Source organism: Sturnira hondurensis, unplaced genomic scaffold (assembly GCF_014824575.4).
Source record: "Sturnira hondurensis isolate 20B ecotype Veracruz unplaced genomic scaffold, ASM1482457v3 Scaffold0021632, whole genome shotgun sequence".
NCBI classification, from domain to species: domain Eukaryota; kingdom Metazoa; phylum Chordata; class Mammalia; order Chiroptera; family Phyllostomidae; genus Sturnira; species Sturnira hondurensis.
Genome location: NW_028094263.1, coordinates 4,836,818 through 4,857,156, shown reverse-complemented (window position 1 = coordinate 4,857,156; position 20,339 = coordinate 4,836,818). Strand labels below are relative to the sequence as shown.

The window sequence follows — 20,339 nt, the reverse complement described above, 5'->3', positions numbered from 1 at the left end:
CGGGGCGCTGATTCGGCCGGAGCTGCGAGCGGGGTGGCTACCGCCGCGCGTTGTTACAGCTGCTTTAGCTGCAGCGGCCCCCGCCTCCGGGCACCTCTCCCGGGCCCTCAAGGGCCCTAGACCTCTGGCACCGCACGGTGAGTCCGAACGAGCGGGCTCTTGTTGGGCGAACCGGGAGGTTCCTAGGGCTAGAGGTGGGGCAAGAATGGAGGTGGAAGCTGCACGGGGGCGCCCCGGGCTGCAGGGAGGGCACCAGGGCATGGTGAGCGGAGGTTGGGGGAGTGCGTCAGTCGGAGGAATACCCGAAGGGGAAACTGGGGTCGGAGGCGGGAGGTGGAGCGTGGCGGGGACAGCTCGAGCTCGGGCTAAGAGTGAGGAGCCCGGAGCGGCTTGGCTTTGGGGGTTGGGGGAGGGTTTGGCCGCTTCCAGGGCTGGGTGAACGCGTGGAGGTGGGGGTGAGGCCCCGGACCTAGCCAGTCTCCGAGTGCGAGGTCCTAGGCTGGGGAGCGGAGGGAGAGCCTCCACTTCGGCTTGAAGTCTCACTCAGAAAACCCCAACAGGCGTGAGGACTCGGCCTCTTCGCTTCACCTTCTTCCCGGGCTAGTGGGGTTCTCCCCAGAACTGGCCTTCTTTCCATTTCTTCTGCCTTCTGGAGTCCAGGAGGCAGGGCCAGAGCTAAGAGGTCAGCTCCTGTGGCCCAGCAGTTTGAGAGGTGGACAGAATGAAAGTGGCATTGTGGCGTGCTGCCAGGGACTCCCCGTTGGGGTCCAGTTGCAGGCTTGGCTGTTTTGTGCTCGTCACCCAGAAGGGAAAAGGTTCATCACTCAAAGGGCTGCCTCGAGTTTGGGGGAGAGAATGATCATCGCTCACCTGGCTGCTGCCCTGGGACCCATGTGGCCTGGGACGCACTGTGGCCTTGGCTTAGGTGTCTCACAGACACGCTGGGCAGGGATATTTGTGCATAGAGTCGGGCGGGGGGAGGGGAGGGGAGGAGTGGGAAAGAGCTCCAGCGAGAAAGTAGTTAACAGAACAAGAGTTGCTGCAGGCTCTGGTTTGAGGCAGGTTATGAAACCACATTAGGGACTGGCACAGGCAGCCGCCTGCCAGCTTATGGCCTCAGAACTTTTCAGCCTCGGCTGCTGTAGACTTACTTGCTCCACCTCTGCCAGCTGCTTCTCCCCAGGTCTCTCCTGAGTGAGGGGCAGTGGGTTATTTTACTAATGGAAGTGCAATGTACCCTTAGTTGCACAAAAGGCTCAAGAGTGCTTCCCGGATGCCAGTCTTTTTCTTAGTTTATTGATCTGGTCTGTCTTTTGGGGGCTGGAGGGAGGTGTCTCTTGGGATTTCTGGTCCCAGGTCAATTAGTGTTCAGGCTCGGGAAGGAACTTTGCCGGGTGGCAGATCCTGAGTGGAGGCCCCTCCTGGGCTCATCGGGCTTCCTTGGATGCCTGTTTCGGTCAGAAAGGAGGGTGGAACGATCTGGGGTTCCGCAAGACTCCTGGACAAAATGCCAGGGAGCGCTAGAGGTCCCTCCTTCTCCCCCCTGTACCGCTAGGTTGGGGAGAAGTGGGGAGGGGCAGCAGCTTCTGGTAGACTTGCGGAAAAGCTCCTCTCTCCTTGTAGTAAGCCCTGCCCTCAGTTCCTAGCCAGCGCCCCCACCCCAAGGTAGAGACTTTTGCATAGTAGGTTCCCAGGAGCGGTGTTAGAGTAACTGAAGCCTCTGGGAAGGTAAACAACGGAGCCAGTCCCAGTGTTCTAGTTCCCTGGGTTTCCGTTGGGCCCAATTATCCAGCCTAATGGGCTGAGCTGATGGGCCCCAAGAGCATCCCTTCTAGGGTACACCCTGGGCCATCTCATGCATGTTTGCATGTTGGGGGGGTGTAGTGTGTGCCACGTTTCCTCCGAGGTCTCTGAGCTGCGAGCTGTTGGAAAAGAGCAAACTCGGTCCCATTATCCTGGAACTAAGGAACTGATTCTCGGGAATTCTGGCGCCTGCACAGGTTTGCCTGTGATCCTAGTCAGAGATCAATAGCAACTGGGTCTGAGGGGGTTCGTCACAGCAGGGTGAGGGAGGCAGCCTTCTGGGCACTTCTGGGATACCTCCATCTGGGACCCCTTTCTGTGTTCCCAGGAAAGATGGGGTTGTTACCATGGTGACGACCTTGGGGTCTTTATCAGGGAAGACCTTCCCTCAGCTCAGGAGGTGTGAACCAGTACAAAGGCACCACCTGTTCCCACTTCCTGCTGGTCACAGGGCCCTTAGGGATCTGGGGACAGCCAAGCTCTGGACAAGGGACTGCACAGCCCTTCCTTGCCTGCATCCAGGAATGCAACTGGGTTGCATTGTTTCCTGGGCATGAAGGGCAGTTCTCGTTCCTCATGCTGCATGTTTCTGCCATTGGAGATGGGCAAGGGAAGGCATGGTGCTACTCACCCCTAGAAACGGGTGCTGGGGAAGGAGGCAGAGGTGAGGGGGAGTGGGGCAGAGGGGAAAGGGGGCAGCACAGAAGCCACAGGTGTGGTTTTGTGGCCTCGGGAGGGGTATGTTGATTTGGGTTCCAGCTCCCGTGGGAGCTGTAGATGTTGGCCATGTTCTGTGTCCTCACCTCTCCTCTGATGGGGAAAGGGCCCTGGTGGTTTGGCAGCGGAGTAGGCGGCATCACGAGGGTTAGCCAGAGTTGCTGCCAGTTGGATAAAACATCTGGATTGGTTGTTTCCTTGTCACTAAGAGGGAGGCTTCCAGGTCTGAGCAAAGGTTGTCCTAGTGTTGTTTTCTCTCTTCTTCCCTCCCTCCCTCTTTCTATCCTCAGTCCTCCTGGGTCTGGATTTGTGTAGACCCAGGACTGGAGAATTAGGGGAGATGGGTAGAATCAATGACCCCCCCCCCAAATATTTCATCCATTGCTCTGCTAGCAGGCTCCACCTCCTTTTATTCCTTCTGATGGGGAAGGTAGGGAAGGTGTAGATGTGCCGTATCAGTCCTCAGTGAGACCGTCCAGCAGGGGTTGTGAGTGTTTCTTAGGGGACAGGCCTCTTCTCCCCTTCCCTGGGCTTTCTGAGAAGAGGGCACTCCGGGGAATGCCCTGGAGGGTGAGACTGGAGGAGGGGCAATGGTTTCTTTGCAATGGGGCTGGAAGCTTCTTGATGATCTGTACACCCAGGCCGGCAGCCTGGAAGGGCACTGTTCCGATTGGATGATGTGTGGTGTTCCTCCCAGCCCAGCATTGGGAAGTGAATAGAGTTCAGTCCACATGGACATTCTCTGGCCTCTGTGTGTGAGTCAAAACAGCAGAGCTGCCTGGAGTTCTTGGGGAGAGCAGAGCCTCCCTCCCGCACGACGTGGAGGGTGTGAGGGGGCAGGGAAAGTGGTGTGACCTGTCTCACCTGTGCTGCTTGTTTGCAGAGCAGCGGCAGGCAAGGGGCAGCAGGATGAACGTGGGCACGGCGCACAGCGAGGTGAACCCTAACACGCGGGTGATGAACAGCCGAGGCATCTGGCTCTCCTACGTGCTGGCCATCGGGCTTCTCCACGTTGTGCTGCTCAGCATCCCCTTCGTGAGCGTCCCTGTGGTCTGGACCCTCACCAACCTCATCCACAACATGGTGAGGGCCTGTCTGCTGCCCGCCCTGACGGTGCGGGCTGCTCTGGTGGGACTGAGGAGTAGAAGGAGCCCCCTGGCATGGGCTGGAAGTCAGGGTGACACGCTGACAGCATCTGTCACCAGGGTCCAGATCCAGCTCTCATCTCCGCCCTCCTCCCCCTTCTGGGTTCCAGCTCTTTGCCCTCCAGTAACAGGACTCAGATCGGCAGATTAGTCCTCATCTCTCCAGGGTGGGATAGCTTATGGACCTGGAAGATGGGCCATTGAGAGCTGAACTAAGGGTCCCAGAGAGTCCCCAGGACCCAGGTGCTTAGCCTGGTACAGAAATGCCCCTTTCCCAAATTAGAATCTCAAATCACCTTTGACTCTTGCCTCTCTGCTCCTTCACCACCTGCTTGCTACCTGTGCTCTTTCAGTGGGCAGGCAGGGGCCTGATTCCTTCCCATCAGCCTGCCCCTCCCAGCTGGCTCAGGGAGCCTACTGTGGGGCTGGAGGGCGGTTCTCCGTTGCCTGCTCCCATGCGTCTCCTCGGTCAGGCCTGGCCTCCAGCCCACGTGTCTCTGCCAGCCGGAGGGAGGCTCCGAACCCCCCGGAGCCCACTTCTGTGACCAGGCGGAGTTGCTGAGCTGGAGGGCCTTTTGCCTTTTGTGTCCGCTAATGAAGGCCCCTCCTTCCAGGGCATGTACATCTTCCTACACACAGTGAAGGGCACACCCTTCGAGACCCCGGACCAGGGCAAGGCCAGGTTGCTGACCCACTGGGAGCAGATGGACTATGGGGTTCAGTTCACAGCGTCTCGGAAGTTCTTGACCATCACACCCATTGTGCTGTGAGTGCCTTGGGTGGAGGGAGGATGCTAGCAGGCAGGCCAAGGCCTGGGGCACCCTGAGGCCCCACCAGGCCTAAACGCCTCCCTGGTCTGGCTCTGGGCAGAAGAGCGAGGAAAGGAAGGGAAGCTGGAGCACCTCTGGTCATGTGCTGGGCTCAGGCCTTGTGCCTCCCTGGCTGTTTTCTTCATCCGGGGCTTCCTTCCTGCCGGTGGGGTAGGCCTACAGGTGGGAGGTAAAGCAAGGGGACTGGGCTGGGAGGGGTCTCTCTTTTCGGGGAGATATTGCCATTTATATTTGCTCTGGGTGCCTTCCCCATAAATTCTCAGCTGTGAAGAATTTGCCTCTCCCCACCCAGGGAGTGAGGGAGGAAGGGGTCCTCCAGACAGAGTCTCACACCTCTCCCTGACCTTTTCCACCAGGTACTTTCTCACCAGCTTCTACACCAAGTACGACCAGATCCATTTCATCCTCAACACTGTGTCTCTGATGAGCGTGCTCATCCCCAAGCTGCCCCAGCTCCATGGAGTCCGGATCTTTGGGATCAATAAATATTGAGGGTGGAGCCCCTTTGTCTGCGCAACGGCAGGAGAGGGATGGAAGCCCGCGCCGTGTTGCTGAAGGAGCCTCTGGAGACCCCCAGAGATGGGGTTTGGCCTCCGGGCCCCATGTCCCCCTCACGTCCCCCGGTAGCTGACTCGAAGTAGCTTGTAGTGGGGCTGGGGTGGAAACTACCCACCCCAGCCCCTTCCCCCTGGGCTCAGACCCTTCTGATTTTTTGATCTTGTTTCTTTTGCCTTTGGGATAGAGACTTTGTGGGGTGGTCATGGATGGGCCAGGCTTCCAGGCTGAACACGGACCTGTGGGGTTGGAACGAGCGGCCAGGGAAGCCTCAGACCACTGAAGCACTTTAACCCCCTTGAGGGGCGGTACAGCTTCTCTGTCATGTCACTTTGGTCTGAAGTGTGAGGACAACGCTCAGCATGTGCTCATACGTGTGAAAGGCCGTGCAAGGCAGCGCCGTGTCCCTCTGGGTGGAGAACTGTGTAGTAAAAGCCTCATGCTTTTGGCAGCTCCCCTACGACACCCCCTCCCGACCTGGGGAGTCGGGTGGGGAGGGTAAGCAGAGGGGTGGTGGGGCTGCTTGTGGATGGCCAGTTCCCAGAGGTGAGGGGCCAGGGCTGCTGCCATCCTGCCCTGGTGGAGGCAGGAAGGAGGGTGGAGAAGGGGTGGGAATGTCGAGTTGAGACTCAGAAAAGGGGAGTCACGGGGCAGCCGAGATTGGTGTGAGGGAGGGCGGGTGGGGGCACAAGCTAGACCCAGCCTCATCCTTTGGGAAATAGTCGAGGAGGGGGGCAGGCTCGGAGAGTTAATTTACCCCCCGCATGGTGGCGGTAATAGGGAGGGAGCCTGCTGTGGGTTTGAAGCTCCTGGGTTGGTGTGCGGGGTGGAGTGGGTGCGGGAGGCCTGTTTCTCACTGTGGCGGGTCCCGTTTGGCACTGCCTTCTGCAGTGGTGTGAGGGGCGGGGGGGAAACTGGGACAGAAACGATGCGCCGGGTCACCCTTCCGCAGCCCTTCACTGTGTAGACAGGCGTTGGGGCAGGGCCACCCATGGGGCTTGCACCCGTGGGGCTCTTCAGGCTACCCCTGACCCGGCTCATGGGCTGCAGAGTCCTGCATGGTCCCTGCTGGGTGGGGCAGGGTGGTGGACAGAGCAAGGAGTGGCCTTCGGGCTCTGTCTCCTTACCCTGAGGGGAAGTGGTGGGGCCGGAGCCTGAGCTCACTGGAGAGGGGCCACCTTCTCCCTCCCCGGTCTGACGGGGGCCTGTGTTCTGAAAAGGCAGGCCTGCCCCTGCCCCCTCCCAGGGCCCTGAGGGACACAGGGAGGTCACTGGCTCTGGTTTCTGCCTCTTAGTACCCCCACCTCCACCCCCACCCCATGTATCATAGGGAACTTTCACCTCAAAATCTTTCTAAGCAAAGTGTGAATAGGATTTTTACTCCCTTTGTACAGTATTCTGAGAAACAAATAAAGGACAGTGTGTTCTGTTTCCCCCCCTAGTCTGGCGTCTGCTCCCTGGAGGGCCCTGGGCAAGGGGCAGGGGTGTGGGCCACCCCTGCTGCGGGGGGCGGGGCGGGGAGCAGCAGTCAGACCCTCTGCCTAGAGAGTGAAAGGGACGCTGGGATTGCTGCTCTTCCTCCTGCCCCCAGCAGAGCAAGCAGCTCCGAGGGACACACGCAGCCACAGGCAGAGAGCAGGACTCTGCCCTGTGACTTCTGGCTGTTCAGACCTCTGAAAGCACTTCCACCTCTGGGCTCCATGGGCTGGGCTGGCAGACAGATGGCTTGTGTCATGGCCAGGGAGGAGGTCAGTCCGGCGGTGGCCTCCCAAAAGAAGCTGGAGTCCCTAGGGGTGCCCAGTGCTCTCTGAATGCCTTTCCCCAGTCCTCCCACCCTGGGGGGGCTGCATCTCCTCCTGGCCTTTCTTTGAGGAATCTTTATGCTTCCCCCCTGACATAAGCATGAGTAGGAGGGGAAGAGGTACCCCCAGGACTCACTCAGGCTTACCCAGCTAGAGAGGGTGGAGCCCTTCAGCGAAGGAATCCTTAATCTCTCTGAACTCCCTCCGAGGTTCCCAGCCTTTCACTGTGTTCCGCACATAGCAGTCAGCTGCTCTTCCCAGGACGGGTACAAAGTCCCAGGTAGGAGGGAGGAGCTGCCTGTGGCACCCTGGGTTCCTCTCTGGCCCTGGTCCAGTGTCACGACATCCCTGGAGTGTCAGGAAGAGTGCAGGGTCTTTGCCTGTGGCCCCCTACCCCCTCCGCCCTCTGCCTGTTTCTGAGTGAGGCCCACACAGACTTGGGAGGAGAAATGCAGCCCCCTGGGTCCAGTCCTAGTGGTGGGGGTGCCCTGGGGCCTTCCACGGACCTGTCAGTGTGCAGTGGGGAGGGCCTGGGACACATCCACAGTAGTCTGGGTTCAAATCCCAGCTCTGCCACTTACTGGCTTTGTGGCCCTGTCAAGTTACTTCCCTGAGCTTCAGTTTCTTCCTCTGTTGTATAAAGATAATCCCGCTCAGGGTGATGGTGAGGATTAGCCGGATCCTGGCCGGTAGTAAACACTCCATACACGGTAGGCATATTAGCATCACTCCTGTTACTACTGCCATCACCATCTGCTGAAATGTTCTGTGGGAACTGAGGGGGGCAGGGGCCGGAAGATAGGTGGGGCTCCCTTGCGTGGCTATTTCTGACCGAGGGATGGAGCCAGAGCTCTCGCCCTGGCAAAGGAGGTGGGTGAAGAAGGCAGGTGTCGACACCCTCTGAAGGTCCTCCACACCGACTCGGCCGGCCCTACGGCTGGTGCTGAGTCTTCAGCGTTGCCCACCACGGCATAGTATTTGGGTAGCTGGTTCTCACCAGACCGCTCTCCCATCCCTAACACAGCCATGGCCATTGCCCTCCCGGCTCATGGTTGGTACCCACTCGTGTTCTGTTTCTTTATTACGAACTCCCTGGATGGCATGCATAGTTCTGCATGCAGAACCCATTCCCTGGTTCTGCACCATTCCCTGGCTCAAACTCACCCACTCACCTAGAATATATATCAGGTGTAGATACAGATATGCCCGTTGCTCCCTGGGCTCCAAAGGAGGGAAGGATTTCTTACCTCTGGCCTTATCTGCCTCCGGCCCAGCCATAACATAGCTTATCTGAAGGTCTGTGAGGTGGGGCACCTGGCCCTACCCAATTTTCCTTGCTGTAGCTTTCAATTCCCTTGCTGTAGCTTCCTGAGTCACGGTGGCCAGGAATTGTCTGGAGGTCTCACGGAGGGAATTTGCCTAACCTGTGCTTCCCACGAGCAGCTGAGGACAGAGGAGAGGTGGGTGGGCCTATGGGCCCCGGGCACTGCCTTTCTGGACATTCAGAAGGGTTTGCCAGTTGGGCGTGAGTCGAGAGTTGGGCGCCATAATGGGGGCCAGGGACAGAAAAGGGAGCATGGGTGTCCGGGACACAAGGGAGCTTGTGGGGGGAGGCCCAGTGCCCGGAGGGAAGCAGAGGAGCCTGGGGGAAGGGAAAGATCTCAAAGGAACTGCCAGGTGGCTGATTGGAAGGGGACAGTAAGGAGCATCTGGAGGTAAGAGAGAAGGAAAGGTCTGACGCGGTGGGGACAGAGCTACTGCTGAAAGGGAGCAGGGAAGGAACAGCCAGGTCAGACCAGACCAGTGATGGGCCTGCGGAGGTCCCACAGGGCAGCGAGACAGAGCAGGACAGGGGTCAGCTGCAGACCGGGCGGGGGTGAAGGGGAAAGTGGGTGGGAGGAGATACTCCAGCTGGCATTTGGGGATTCACTTTATTTTACCAAGTGTAAGGGGGCCCTTCGGAAGGCGACCAGAAACTGAGGAGAGAGGACCTGGAGGTGCCCAGCTCCCGGCCACTCTGGCAGTCCGTCCTTTCTCTTTTGTTTCCTTCCGAGGCCAACTTACCACCCTGTTGTTGGGAAATGGTTGGTAGGGGCACCCATACAACTGCCTTGTGGAATACAGCAAGGGACGGAGGCCCAGGAGCCAGACCAAAGGAAGAAGTAATCAGTTAGGGTTGGTACTGCAAGGCCTGGCTACCATGCCCCCCATCCCCTCCTGGATCCTGTCTTCATCAGCACTGGGGAGAGTCTGGCCAGGGGATGGTGGGCCTGCCTTCCCTCCCCTCGCTGCCCCTCTGGGCGAGGGGGTCAACTCTGGAGACGCAGAAAACAGACCTCACTTTCCACGTGGGACGATCCCCGCTCCAGCCTTCCCCCAGAAGTGCGCCACGGGGGGCAGAGGAGAACCCGGCGTGTGTGGTGGTCACCCCTCATGTAGAGACCACCTCACCTTCTAGAAACAGGGCAGGCAAATAATCCCAAGTCCTGGTTGTCCTAGAACTTCTGCATCTTCCTTGACCCCAAGCTGCCAAAGGTAGGTTTAAACACCTGAACTCGGGTCCCCCGAACTGAAGTTGGCTTCCTCTTCCAGCTGGTCCAGGCACAATGCCCAGTGTATTTGAGACCATCACCAAGGCGGTGGTCCACGAGATGGATGCTGGAGGCGACATGATTGAAGTCAGAAGCATCGTCGATGCTGACAGGTTTCGTTGCTTATGTCTGGTGAGGGGGAAGGGAGGTTTGTTCAGACGCCGCTACCGCAGTACGGACCTCACCCTGGAGGACATACTGGAGACAGAGGACGGCGAGGAGGGGTTCCATATGCTGGATTCTGGGCTCCCAGGTCAGTATGAGGTACGTGAGAGACGGCCAGCCAGGAGATTCTGCTCCCTCCTACCCCACCCCTCCCTCCACTCCCCATTGCCGGCAATCAAGTCACCCAACTGTGTATGAACACGTCCACACACCTCAATTTAAGAAATGCCCAGAGGAGCTGCATGGGAGAAGGAGGGATGTGGAAATTTATTTTGCTTGGAAACTGTTCCTAAATAGTTTTTCTTTCCTGCCCCCCGCTTTTTGAAAAGATAACTTAGTGCCAGTTTTTTAAAAATTTTATTTATTTATCTTTAGAGAGGAAAGGAAGGAGAGAAGGAGAGAAACATCAATGTATGGTTGCCTCTCATGCGTCCCCTGCTGGGAACTGGCCTGCAACCCAGGCATGTGCCCTGACTGGGAATCGAACCTCGATTGTATGGTTCCCAGGCCTGCGCTCAATCCACTGGGTTACACCAGCCAGGGCAGTGCCAGCTTTTTAAAAATATTTTTTATGTATTTATTTTTAGAGAGAGGGGAGGGAGGGAGAAAGAGGGAGAGAAACTCCGACCCATTGCCTCTCATGTGCCTCTCACATGTGGCCAGGTATGTGCTTCGATGGGAATCGACCTTTCACTTTGCGGGACAACACCCAACCAACTGAGCCACCCTGGTCAGGGTTTCCTTTCCCATTTTTTCCCTTTGTAAATAATTTGTTTTAGTTGATGTCTTCTTCTGTGTTTATGTTTATTATTGAAGGGACTGAATAAATGGAGGTCTTTTCTTACTAGTTAAGACGCAGGCTTTAGGCCCCGGGGGGCTTCTGGTTCCTAAGCCTGGCTCTGCCGCTGAGCAGCTGGGTGACCTCTGAACAAGTTTCCTCTTCTGTCAACTCAGGCAGACTGTTGTACGAATTGAATGAGACAAATTACGTAAATCACCGCAGTGCCTGCACAGGAACCCGCGATAAAAGTTCGCCCTCGTCATTCTGCCGTGGCGGCTAGTATTGTCCCTTCATGTTCCCGGGAGGTCGTGACCGAGTGGCTGGTGAGCAGAACTCCCCCAGGCCTTGCGGGGACTCTTAGAGGGGTCCGTTGCCACGCTTAGCTAGTCTTGGTTTTTAGGGGGGTTTGAGAGGTCCCAGGGTAAGTGTTCTCGAGCCCTCACTTGGAGGCTTGTATCAGCGTCTCACGCCTCGTGCGGAGGAGTTTCGCAGCTCGAAATCCGGCTACAGCCCCTCTGGGGCCCATCGCCAGACAGAGAAGAATTCTCCAGCGCCCCTGAGCGTTGTAGAGCGCCGCCTCGCGCCGGGCCCTGCTGTTCTGCGACCAAGAACAGGGCTCAGATGCCTCGGAGGTGGCACGGCTTTTCGTGTCGGAATTTAATTACGCGAGGAAGGGGCTTTAGGAAATTTTCAGATTAAGTCTTTTTCAGAGGCTCTCAGTCAACGCTCTGAAAAGCCAGTTGCCAAGAGCTGATTTACTGAAATCTGGTTCTCAAATCACTTTGCCAAATGACCATTCACCAAAAACAAGAAAACACTTTAAAACGGGACTAGTGCATGTTGCCGTGACCATAAAAACTTGACTAAGTCAGTTTAACTTCCTATAAGGGAAAGTCTGTCTGTTTGCATGGAATGTTCAGAGGCAGAGGGAACGAATTGGTGATTCGGATTGGTTTTGAGCAACCTGGCCTGCTCCCTTTCCTACTGGGTTATTTAACTTCAGGGTGCTGGCGGCATTGTTAAAGTATACGTAGGGCTTTTTTGTGCGTTTCTTTTTACCGTCTAAAGTCCATTCTTCACTGGGGCTATTTTAATATACCCAATGTCCCTTTCCTAGCCCAGGACCCCATCCAAGGGACCACATTACCTTTGGTCCTCCTATCTCCTTAGGCTCCTCTTGGCTGTGCCAATTTCTCAGACTCCTCTTGTTCTTGAGGACCTTGACCGTTTCCAGGAGTACTGGTCGGGCACAATTGTAGGGTGCCTCTCCATTGGGATTTGTCTGGTGGTTAGACCAAGGTAACCATGGTCTGGGGATGGAAACCACGGAGGTGAAGTACCATTCCCATTGCAGCCTGTCAAGGGTATGTACGGTCAATGTGACTTTCACTGCTGATAAACATCACTGCTGATGTTTATCTTGCTCACCTGGCCGAGGCAGTGTTCATCACGTTTCTCTGCTATAAAATCAGTCTTTCATCCGCTTCCATGCTGTATGCTTTGTGTGCATATGTTTTTTTTAAAGATTTTATTTCTTTATTTTTAGAGAGAGGGGGAGGGAGGGAGAAAGAGGGAGGGAAACATCAATGTGTGGTTACCTTTCACATGCCCTCTCTTGGGGACCTGGCCTGCAACCCAGGCACATGCCCCGACTGGGAATCACACCGGCCACCCTAGGTTCGCAAGGCCGGCACTCAGTCCACTCAGCCACACCAACCAGGGTTGTGCACATAAGGTTTGATATGTCTTTTCTGTCTGACAAAGTACATGCAAACTTTGACGTTGCTCAAGAAACGCATGCATCCTGAGACATTAGTGTCACACGCCAGGATGGATTTCAGGCACACTTTCCGGTTCTGTCATGTCTCACCAGTTCCAAAATGCACTTTCCTCTGGAAATTCGTAGATCAGCACGATCTTCCCCCTTCTCCCTCCAGGTCAAAAGGCCGAGTCCCAAGTTGTGGATGTGGTGGACTGCGCTGGGACATTGACGGTGAAATTGCCCAAACAAATAACAATCGAAGGGGGCTTCCATGGGTCTCACGAGCAGAGCATCACGATGTTGGGGTCCAGGATACCCCAGGAGTATCTGCAGTTCCTTGAGAACAGGTGAGGCTAGAGGCAGGCAGCAGTGGGGAGAGTGAGAAGGAGAAGCCCATTTTGGGCACCAAGGGCACCCGAGGTGGGGGCAGCCGCCCTGCCTCCTCCCAGCACCTGCCCTGCTGCCCGCCCAGCCCCAACTCCGGCACGCCACCTTCCTCTTCTCCACTGTTAGGAAGCTGTCTCATTCGTCCAGGATCAGCGTCCGGGAAACCTTCCGATGCCCTCAGTTCACTCACATCCCCACTGCCCTCCAGGGCGACTGAGTTCTCTGGCTTGGACCAAAACCTACTGGGTTCAAGGTGCCAGTCTCGTCTGTTTTTCCATGCTGAATTGCCCAAATCTGCATTCTGTGCTTATTTCACTCTGGTTTGTGGCAAGCCAAAGGTCTGCACGCCCTTCTCCTTCACTGGAGCTGATGTTACTAACCCTGTGTTTATCCCCAGCGGGTGCTCAGTAAGACAGCTGAAGGGAAGCACAGTGAACTCAAAGGGCTCCTGTAGAACATTTCCTGTACAGAAGGCGCCACCACCCCTCCCCACCTGGGTGGCACCGATCACATGCCACAGAGGTTCTGATAGTTGAGGTGCTTTGAAGGACTTAACGGGGCGTCACCAGCCTTCCCCCCAGCAATCGTTCTGTTGCAGGTGTTGGTGTTTTCTTCCATAGCCGGAATTGTTGGCAAGTGTGGAGCAGCTCAGGGAAAGGCGCCCCGGGCTTCTCCTGGGTTAGCCCTCCCTGAAGAGGGGGGCGCCTTTGTTTTTCCTTTTTAAGGAAAAAAGGAAAGACTTACAGTGAAATTTTACTAGTCTTCTGGCCTACCTCTTCCCACCCTAATATTGCTGGGAAGGAGTCTCTGGAACTTTTCTAAGGGAGCCGATTCTTGTTCTAGATGGCCCGCTGCTTCCAGGGTGAGGCTGAGTGGGGTGTGCCCTGGAGTTGGGGGCAGGGTGTCAGACGGGTGGAGGAAGGTCAGCAGGGGCACGGCTGTAGGTAGGTCTTCTTTGAGGGTCTTTGGCTGCAAATAAGAAGCTCTTTCAGGCTGTGTTTAGTCACAACACGAATCTCCGAATGGAATCAGAGATGCCTCCTGGAGCCCACGGGTGGAACTTATGTCCAGGCCCCAGGGACCAGTTCGAGGTGCTGGAGCCCCTTCTCAGAGGGCGTTGTGGGCTGGGCGGGTGCCTGTCTCGGCGCAGCGGGAAGGGCGCCTGCTTTGCACTCATACAGAGCAGCTTTTGAACCCCAGCTCTACAGTCGCTCTGTGCGACCTTGGACCCTTTGGAACCTACCTCTAAGCCCCAATTTCCTTATGGGAAAAATGGGTGCCATTCTGGCTACATCATGGGGTCGCGGTGAGGGTGAAACGCAATGGGTGGGAAGGATCTTGCAGTGTAGCACCTTCTTCCAAAAATGTCAGTGAGCCCCCTTTCCGCTTTGCACCCTCTTGCCCCCACAGCGGGTAAAGTGCACTGTGATGGGGGTGCTGTGAGCCTTGGTTTTCCAGCCTCAGAAGCACTTGATCTCAAATAGGAACTAGCTGCTGGGGAGGGAAAAATGTCACTGAGAAGGGGGGGCCCCTAAATCCCGACCTCTCACCCCCCACACTCCCTGCAGGAAGCTGAAGAGAAAACTACCTGCTTTGTTCCTGTCAGCACAAACAAGGAGAGAAGACCTGTATCTGGTGACAGAAACTCTGCAGACAGCCAGGGAGGAAACCCTGAAGAGCACACGGCAATACATGTTTTTGAGCCAGTTGGATTTTTGCGGTCTGAAATGTGAACGCAAGGTCAGGGTCCTGGGAAACAGGGACTGGGGAGAGAGCCAGCCTGGGCCCACCTGCTGCAGGCCGGAGGAATGCCGGACCAGACGCCAGGCTCTTTAGCTCTTCCTCCAGGCCTCCCAGAGCAGACCTGCCTGCTCCTTGGCCTTCTTAGGCTTCTCTTCTTGCTCAAGAAGGTGTGTGTGGCATCGCTAAGTTTCTCCCCGGTACCCTCTGGGTGATGCCCTGTGTTCGTCTGCTTCTTAGTGCTTCCCATGGTTCATCATTACATGGGGTGGTTTGCTTATTCGTCGTCTGCCTCTCTTTCCAAGAGGTAGGAGGGCAGAAGCCAGAGCGCCTGGAACAACGTATGTCCTCAGTGAACATTTGTTGAGTGTAGAGTGGAAGCAACCTGTGTTTTGAGCTCAGATGTGGGTTCAGATTTCAGCTCTGCTAGTTTCTAGTTGTGAAACTGCCTCACCTACTGATGCTGAGACTCAGTTCTTGTGTCTGTAAAATGGGCATGAAACCTCTCCCTCCTAGGGTTGTTTGGGAGATCGGGCGAGATAACTATGTAAAACACCTACGAATCAATTAATGGAATCAATTAACGTGAGCTCCTTTTTCCTAGCACCAAAGGACAGTAACCATCCCCCCAAATCTGGTCCTGGGCTATCGAGTAAAGCAACTCGTCTTCCCCAGCTCGGAAAGGATGAGTAAGCAAGGCCTGGTGGGGCAAGGTGGGGGAGGGGCCCTGACACGCAGGTGGAGTGCGGATTGATTCAGCGGGTTCCATGAAGAAGTCCGGGAGGAAGAGGGAGGGTTCAGGACTGGGAAGGACTGAGGCCCCTTGCTCAGACTCTGCTGGACCAAGGGTCCCCTCCATCATGACACATGACACTGATCCTTTCCTAGAGGTATTAACTCCCATCTCTCTCCCGGTATTTATTTATTTTTTGGTGGAGGGCAGGACATGAGGGTTAGGGAGAGACTAGCAGGAGAAACTTACAGAAAACCGGTCTTTCTGATAACTGGTCTCTTTTCTCCCCCCAACCCCCTTGCATTGGTGTAGATATTTGTTTCTCCGGAAAAACAAAATCCTTTCCAGAAGGTGAGTGAGCCTCTGTACTTCCTGTTCATCATTCCAGAATAAGCAAGGATACGATTTTTAAAAGGAGGATCATGAATTACGAGTGGCTTGGAGAGACAGGATTATTAAGGAGTGTAATACAATGCGCTGGCGGTGGGGACTGTGGTCAGGGCCGGAGAATGGCGTGCCTGTTGGAGAAGCAGGTTGGACTGCATGCTGGCCTAGCGTTTCCAGGCTCTGACTTGGAGTTGCTCTGTGTGGGTCAGTGTGCCGGATCGAGAGGTCACAGCCCTCACTGGAACCTTATTGGCCCAGGAGGCACCGTTGAATAGTGTGACCCGTTCCCACCAGATAGCACTGGCTGTCAAGGGGGCACTAGACTGGGGAGTCACACAGCCTCAGGCTCCAGTCCCGACTCTCCCACTCATTAGCTCTGTATCCTCCTGAGCCATGGTCTTCCTGACTTTAAAATGAATGGGTTAGACTAGGAGGTCCCTGTGATGCTGAATGTGGCTGCCTCTGGAATTCCAGTGTCTTTCCCTGGATCCCAGAAGCGTTGCACTGCTTAAGAGGCCTTGGGAAAGGGTAGGTCTAGATGTGGGTGAAAATTGAAGAAACTCCTAGAAGTTGTAGCAGTTACAGGTTCAGTCTTGGCAAGGTCCTGCTAGCTCAGAAGAGTGAGTCTCTGTCATTCTTAAGTGCCATAAGGGAGGAGTTAGGAGATGGATTCTGCTCGCTGCTCTGACGTAAGCTTGCTGAGGACTGGGGGCCCGCTGTGCCCTCTCTGGGTTTCTGCTTCTTTCAATCATCAGGGAATAATCTACGGCTGCCTATCTCTGAGGATAGGGGGTGGGTCTGTGAATACAGTGCTTTGTCATCTTCACACAGCGATAAGGACACAGGCTCCTTGGCGTGGGCAGTGAGGGCTCGGAGTCCAGGAACAAAGTCTTTCGTCCCTGGGAAGAGCATGTCCACTGGGGGCTGGAGGTGACCTAAAGACTCTGAGATGACTTTTCCTTTCTTTGCAGAGGAAGATGGTGATTCATCTTGCTTAGGTAAGGACGGCAGCCAGCTGTGTTCAGGGTGGCTGCACCCCCTTACCCTGGAGCCCTCTCGCCTCAAGGACTGAGTGTGTGTGTGTGGGGGGGGGCAGTTGAGGGCAGAAAGGGAGGGCGGGGCGCAGAGCTGTTTTCACGTTCAGCCTGGAGGTTGCAACCGTCTCCTCTAAACACAGTGGTTCTTGCTGGACAGACATCACTTGGGGGGACCTTGAAACTAGTGACATCTGAGGGAATGCAAAGGTGCCGACACCCTGATTCCAGCCCAGCGGAAACCGTCTGGGGACTTCTGACCCCAAGGACTGTAAAATAGTTTGTGTTGCTTTAATCCGCTGCACTGGTGGTTGGTCACAGCAACTCTACGGAACCGGTAGGAAACGTCTATCCGTACAAAGGCTTGTGCACTGATGCCATAGCAACGTGATTGTAGTGGCCAAATATCCATCAACAGGAGAATGAATACATAAATTATGGACTATACAAAACGCCCCCCAAATCTCAAAAAACTAGTGACGCCTGAGTCCCACCTCTAGAAATTCTGATATAATTGATCTGGGGGCGGGGCCTGGACGTCAGGATTATTAAAATCGCTTCCCAGATGACTCTCATGCACAGTCGGGGCCAAGAAACACTGCTCGAACTTCACCTAAACCCTCTCTACAACCGGTGTGGTCTGAAGACTGCACTTCGAGTGGCAAGGACTCAGAAAGTCCTGATTTCCCGGCGGTGGAGAGGAAGCTGGGGTTGGGACTAGACTGGGAGTGAGCTAGGGATGGAAGTGGGGTCAGCGGGGAGCACTGATGGTGGGTGTCCGGGAAGAAGATTAGAAGAGGGGAAGATGCAGAATTGGTCCCCTGAAGAAAAACAGACAGAGAATGGGGTCTTGAGGGGCCTTGGTGATGGGGCTCGTTGGGTGGGGTTGGTTGGGTTCTTACTCGCTTCCCTCTACAGGGAAGCCCTTGAGCCTGGAGGAGTTCAGAAACATGGAGGAGAAGGTGCAGGACTCAGTGGGCAGCCTCCAGGGACTCACTGGAAAGGAGCGAGAAGATGTGCTCAGCTGCCTCGCTAAGTGCCTCACCTCAGATGAGGAGCTGCAGGCTCTGGATGAAAGAGTAAGAGGGCCCAGAAAGAACTGGGGCGCAGAGAGGGAGGAGCCAGCGGGGAGGGCAGCCGACACACCGAAGACAACCCGCACCAAAGGGACAAGTGCTCACCTCCCACCTCCCGGCCCCTGGCTGTAGGTGTCTGAGGTCCTGGTCTCCGAGGAGCCGCAGATGGAAGGCCCAGCAGATCCTCTCATCAGCAGCCTGTTTAATGCTGCTGGGATCTTGGTAGAGGCGCGCACAGAAGCCATTCTGGATTTCCTGGATGCCTTGAAGGGTGAGGAGGGGTCCGGATGGGTGCCGGTGTGGAGGAAACGCCTGGCAGAGGAGCCTGTGGGCACCACACCTTAGGAGGAAGGTGGTACACATTGCCTCTGCCTGTTGGGAGGAGTAAACCATCACATTTCAGCAACTAGCCCTCCTACCCAGGCCAGGATTGAGGGACTGCCTCCTCTTGGCCCTTGGCACAGTCTCCAACTGCCTGCAGGCTGTGCCGGAAGGAGGCGGGAACCCTAGCAGGCGCCTGTTTGGAGTAACTCCTGTGTAGCCCTCCCGGAGCTCCCTGGAACCTCCTCTGATGCCGTCTTGGGTCTGATCAGACACTGAGGCCCATCTTGCTCTGTGCCCCTCCTTCCTGGCAACTGCCCTCTTATCTCCTCCCAGAGCTATCGGAGGAAAAGGAGCTTGTGGCTGAGACCCTGAAGAAGGGGACTCTACCCCTGTTGAAGGACCAGGTAAGAGAGCCTGGGCTGAGGGCCAGGCTTGGGGTCGAAGTGAATAACTGCTCTCAAGGGGCCCAGAAGTCCCAGGATTCTGGCTCTTCTGACTTCATAGTTCTGTCAGCTCATGTCCAGCCAGCCGGTTTGTAGCAATTTCTTGCACATACAGTTTCCAGGGCAATTAGGGATGGGCCAGAGAGGGGGTGGTAAACCTGTTAGTCACAGGATGGCAGGTGGCACCAAGGTAAGTGACAACACTGATCGGTCTGCAGTACCAGTCACTCTGTAGAGCGAGTATCGGGCTCTCCAGGCTCTGCAGGGAAGAGCAATCTGATGGATTACTGTGTCTGCCATGGCCCCAGGATCAGGGCGTGTGGCCAAGCACTAGCCGTTTCTTATACACATTTCTATGTTTCTAGCTTTTACGGTCCGCTGGAGTGAAGTCTGTCCTGGAGCAGGAGCGGGGCGAGCAGCCCCAGGATGAGGGCTGTGACCCTGAGGCGCAGACCATCTGTGCCCTCTACCTTGTTGTCTCCATCCTGCTGCAGCTGAGCGAGGGGCCTGCCCCTGCGTCTTCTTCCTGCTAGCTCCTCGGCCATTCTCCCCACAAACCTCCCCGGGGCTCCCTCCCCCCGTCCATCCTCATCCCACACCCCATTCCCCCAGTCGCCAAAACGATAATCTTTAAAACAAGCAGCTAACTCATCGATGATGCACCCCATTCCCTCTGTGGTAATGTGCAAAACCCATGCCGGACTGTATGCATAGACTTCTGATTAAAAGTGGAAAATTGATCATATTTATTTCCTCTCCTTCTTGAAACTTCACTAAATGACAGTAAAGCCACAGAAAAGACAGAAACCCACAAGAATGAAGAGAGTGTGGCAGCAGATAAGAGATGTCAACACACCTTTGGAAACCAGACTCGAACCCGCACCCTTCTGTGCGTGTGTGCATGCGGGATGGTGCTCCAACTAACCGCGCCCTCCGGCCAGGGCCAGACTTCTGGTACTGAGTGAAGAAGAGGTCTTTAAAAAGGAGAGGAAAAAAGTTATGACATGTTGTGGCCATAGACTAGTCTTTTTCACAGAACTTAGCCTGGATTTGCATCATCCGGGTGCTTCAGACTATTTCAAATTGCAAACTTAGCTTGTGAGGGAACGGGATGGGCTGTGTACCCCAATACCTGTCCAAACCCAACCCAGAGCTTTTCTGGAGAAAGCTGTTTTCATTTCCGCAAAATGTTTTTAAACAACAAGAATGGTTCCTGGTTAAAAATAAATAACAAAGCCCACAAGGAAATGACACCACAAATAAGAGTTCAGCCGATATGACAAATGACCCAGACATCGTTTCTCATGCATGGACAGACACTTGATATATGGGAGAAGTATCACTCACTGCAGATTAGTGGGGAAGGGCCAGGTTTTTCAGTAAATGGTCCAGGACAATTGGGTTAACCTCATGGATTAAAAATGAAATTCAATCCCTACTGCACAGCACGTGTAAAAATTCCAGGTGGATTTTAGATCTAAATGGGAAAGGCAAAACTATAACCATACTAACATTAAAGAGTTTTGTTCATCAAAAGACATAAAGAAGTGCAAAAACAAACCACAGAGTGGGAGAAAATATTTTAAACCTACGTAACTTACAAAGCAATAGTATCCAGTGTGTAGGGAGCTTGTGTGAATCAATGAGAAAAAGATGACCCAATAGAAGAATAGACAAAAGTCTTATACAGAATATTTTTGGAAAAAAAAAATCCTGCCCTGGCTGGCATGGCTCACTAGATTGGGTGCTGGCCTGAGAACCAAAAGGTTGCCGGTTCAATTCCCAGTCACGCTTGGGTTGCAGGCCAGGTCCCTTACTTGGGGGCAGGCGAGAGGCAACTGATCAGCGTATCTCTTGCACATTGAGCTTTTTCTCCTTCTTTCTCCTTCCCTTCCCCTCTTTCTAAAAATAAATAAAAATATTTAAAAATAAAATCCTAATGGCTAACAAACATGAAAGGATGATAAACCTCATTAGTAATCAGGGAAATAAAATGAAAACTGCTATGTGATACCAATACTCATTCACCACATTGGCAAAAGGTTGAAAGAGACAGTATCACTT

At 55.0% G+C, this 20,339-nt stretch overlaps 2 protein-coding genes across 5 annotated transcripts; both read left to right on the top strand.

Annotated features, from left to right (window-relative positions):
* On the top strand, positions 1-6,488 carry ORMDL3 (ORMDL sphingolipid biosynthesis regulator 3). 4 transcript variants are annotated; one of them, XM_037033373.1, is made up of 5 exons: positions 48-137; positions 3,218-3,312; positions 3,404-3,603; positions 4,280-4,431; positions 4,852-6,488. In XM_037033373.1, the coding sequence occupies exons 2-5, from the start codon at positions 3,252-3,254 to the stop codon at positions 4,985-4,987; spliced, it is 549 nt and encodes a 182-aa protein (XP_036889268.1). In that variant the 5' UTR covers positions 48-137; positions 3,218-3,251; the 3' UTR covers positions 4,988-6,488. The 4 variants fall into 4 exon arrangements, with proteins under 4 accessions (XP_036889271.1, XP_036889269.1, XP_036889268.1 ...); XM_037033376.1 differs by lacking the exon at positions 3,218-3,312 and having other exon boundaries at positions 1-137; XM_037033374.1 differs by lacking the exon at positions 3,218-3,312 and having other exon boundaries at positions 47-137; positions 3,409-3,603.
* Positions 6,489-9,458: 2,970 nt separating this feature from the next.
* GSDMB (gasdermin B) lies at positions 9,459-19,020 on the top strand. The gene is given in 12 exon segments (XM_037033155.1): positions 9,459-9,696; positions 12,327-12,498; positions 14,107-14,368; positions 14,371-14,448; positions 14,883-14,967; positions 15,324-15,362; positions 16,370-16,396; positions 17,351-17,511; positions 17,641-17,779; positions 18,166-18,370; positions 18,494-18,515; positions 18,641-19,020. Coding segments are annotated over 12 exon segments (1,596 nt in total). The 3' UTR covers positions 18,809-19,020.
* The last annotated feature ends 1,319 nt before the right edge of the window (positions 19,021-20,339 follow it).

What these genes read in the sequence shown, in the direction of transcription:
- ORMDL3 (XM_037033373.1), top strand. Translation starts at nt 3,252, where the DNA reads ATGGACATTCTCTGGCCTCTGTGTGTGAGTCAAAACAGCAGAGCTGCC. An exon ending in CCAACCTCATCCACAACATG is followed by an intron (nt 3,604 to 4,279) that starts GTGAGGGCCTGT and finishes CCCTCCTTCCAG; the next exon opens with GGCATGTACATCTTCCTACA. An exon ending in ACCATCACACCCATTGTGCT is followed by an intron (nt 4,432 to 4,851) that starts GTGAGTGCCTTG and finishes CTTTTCCACCAG; the next exon opens with GTACTTTCTCACCAGCTTCT.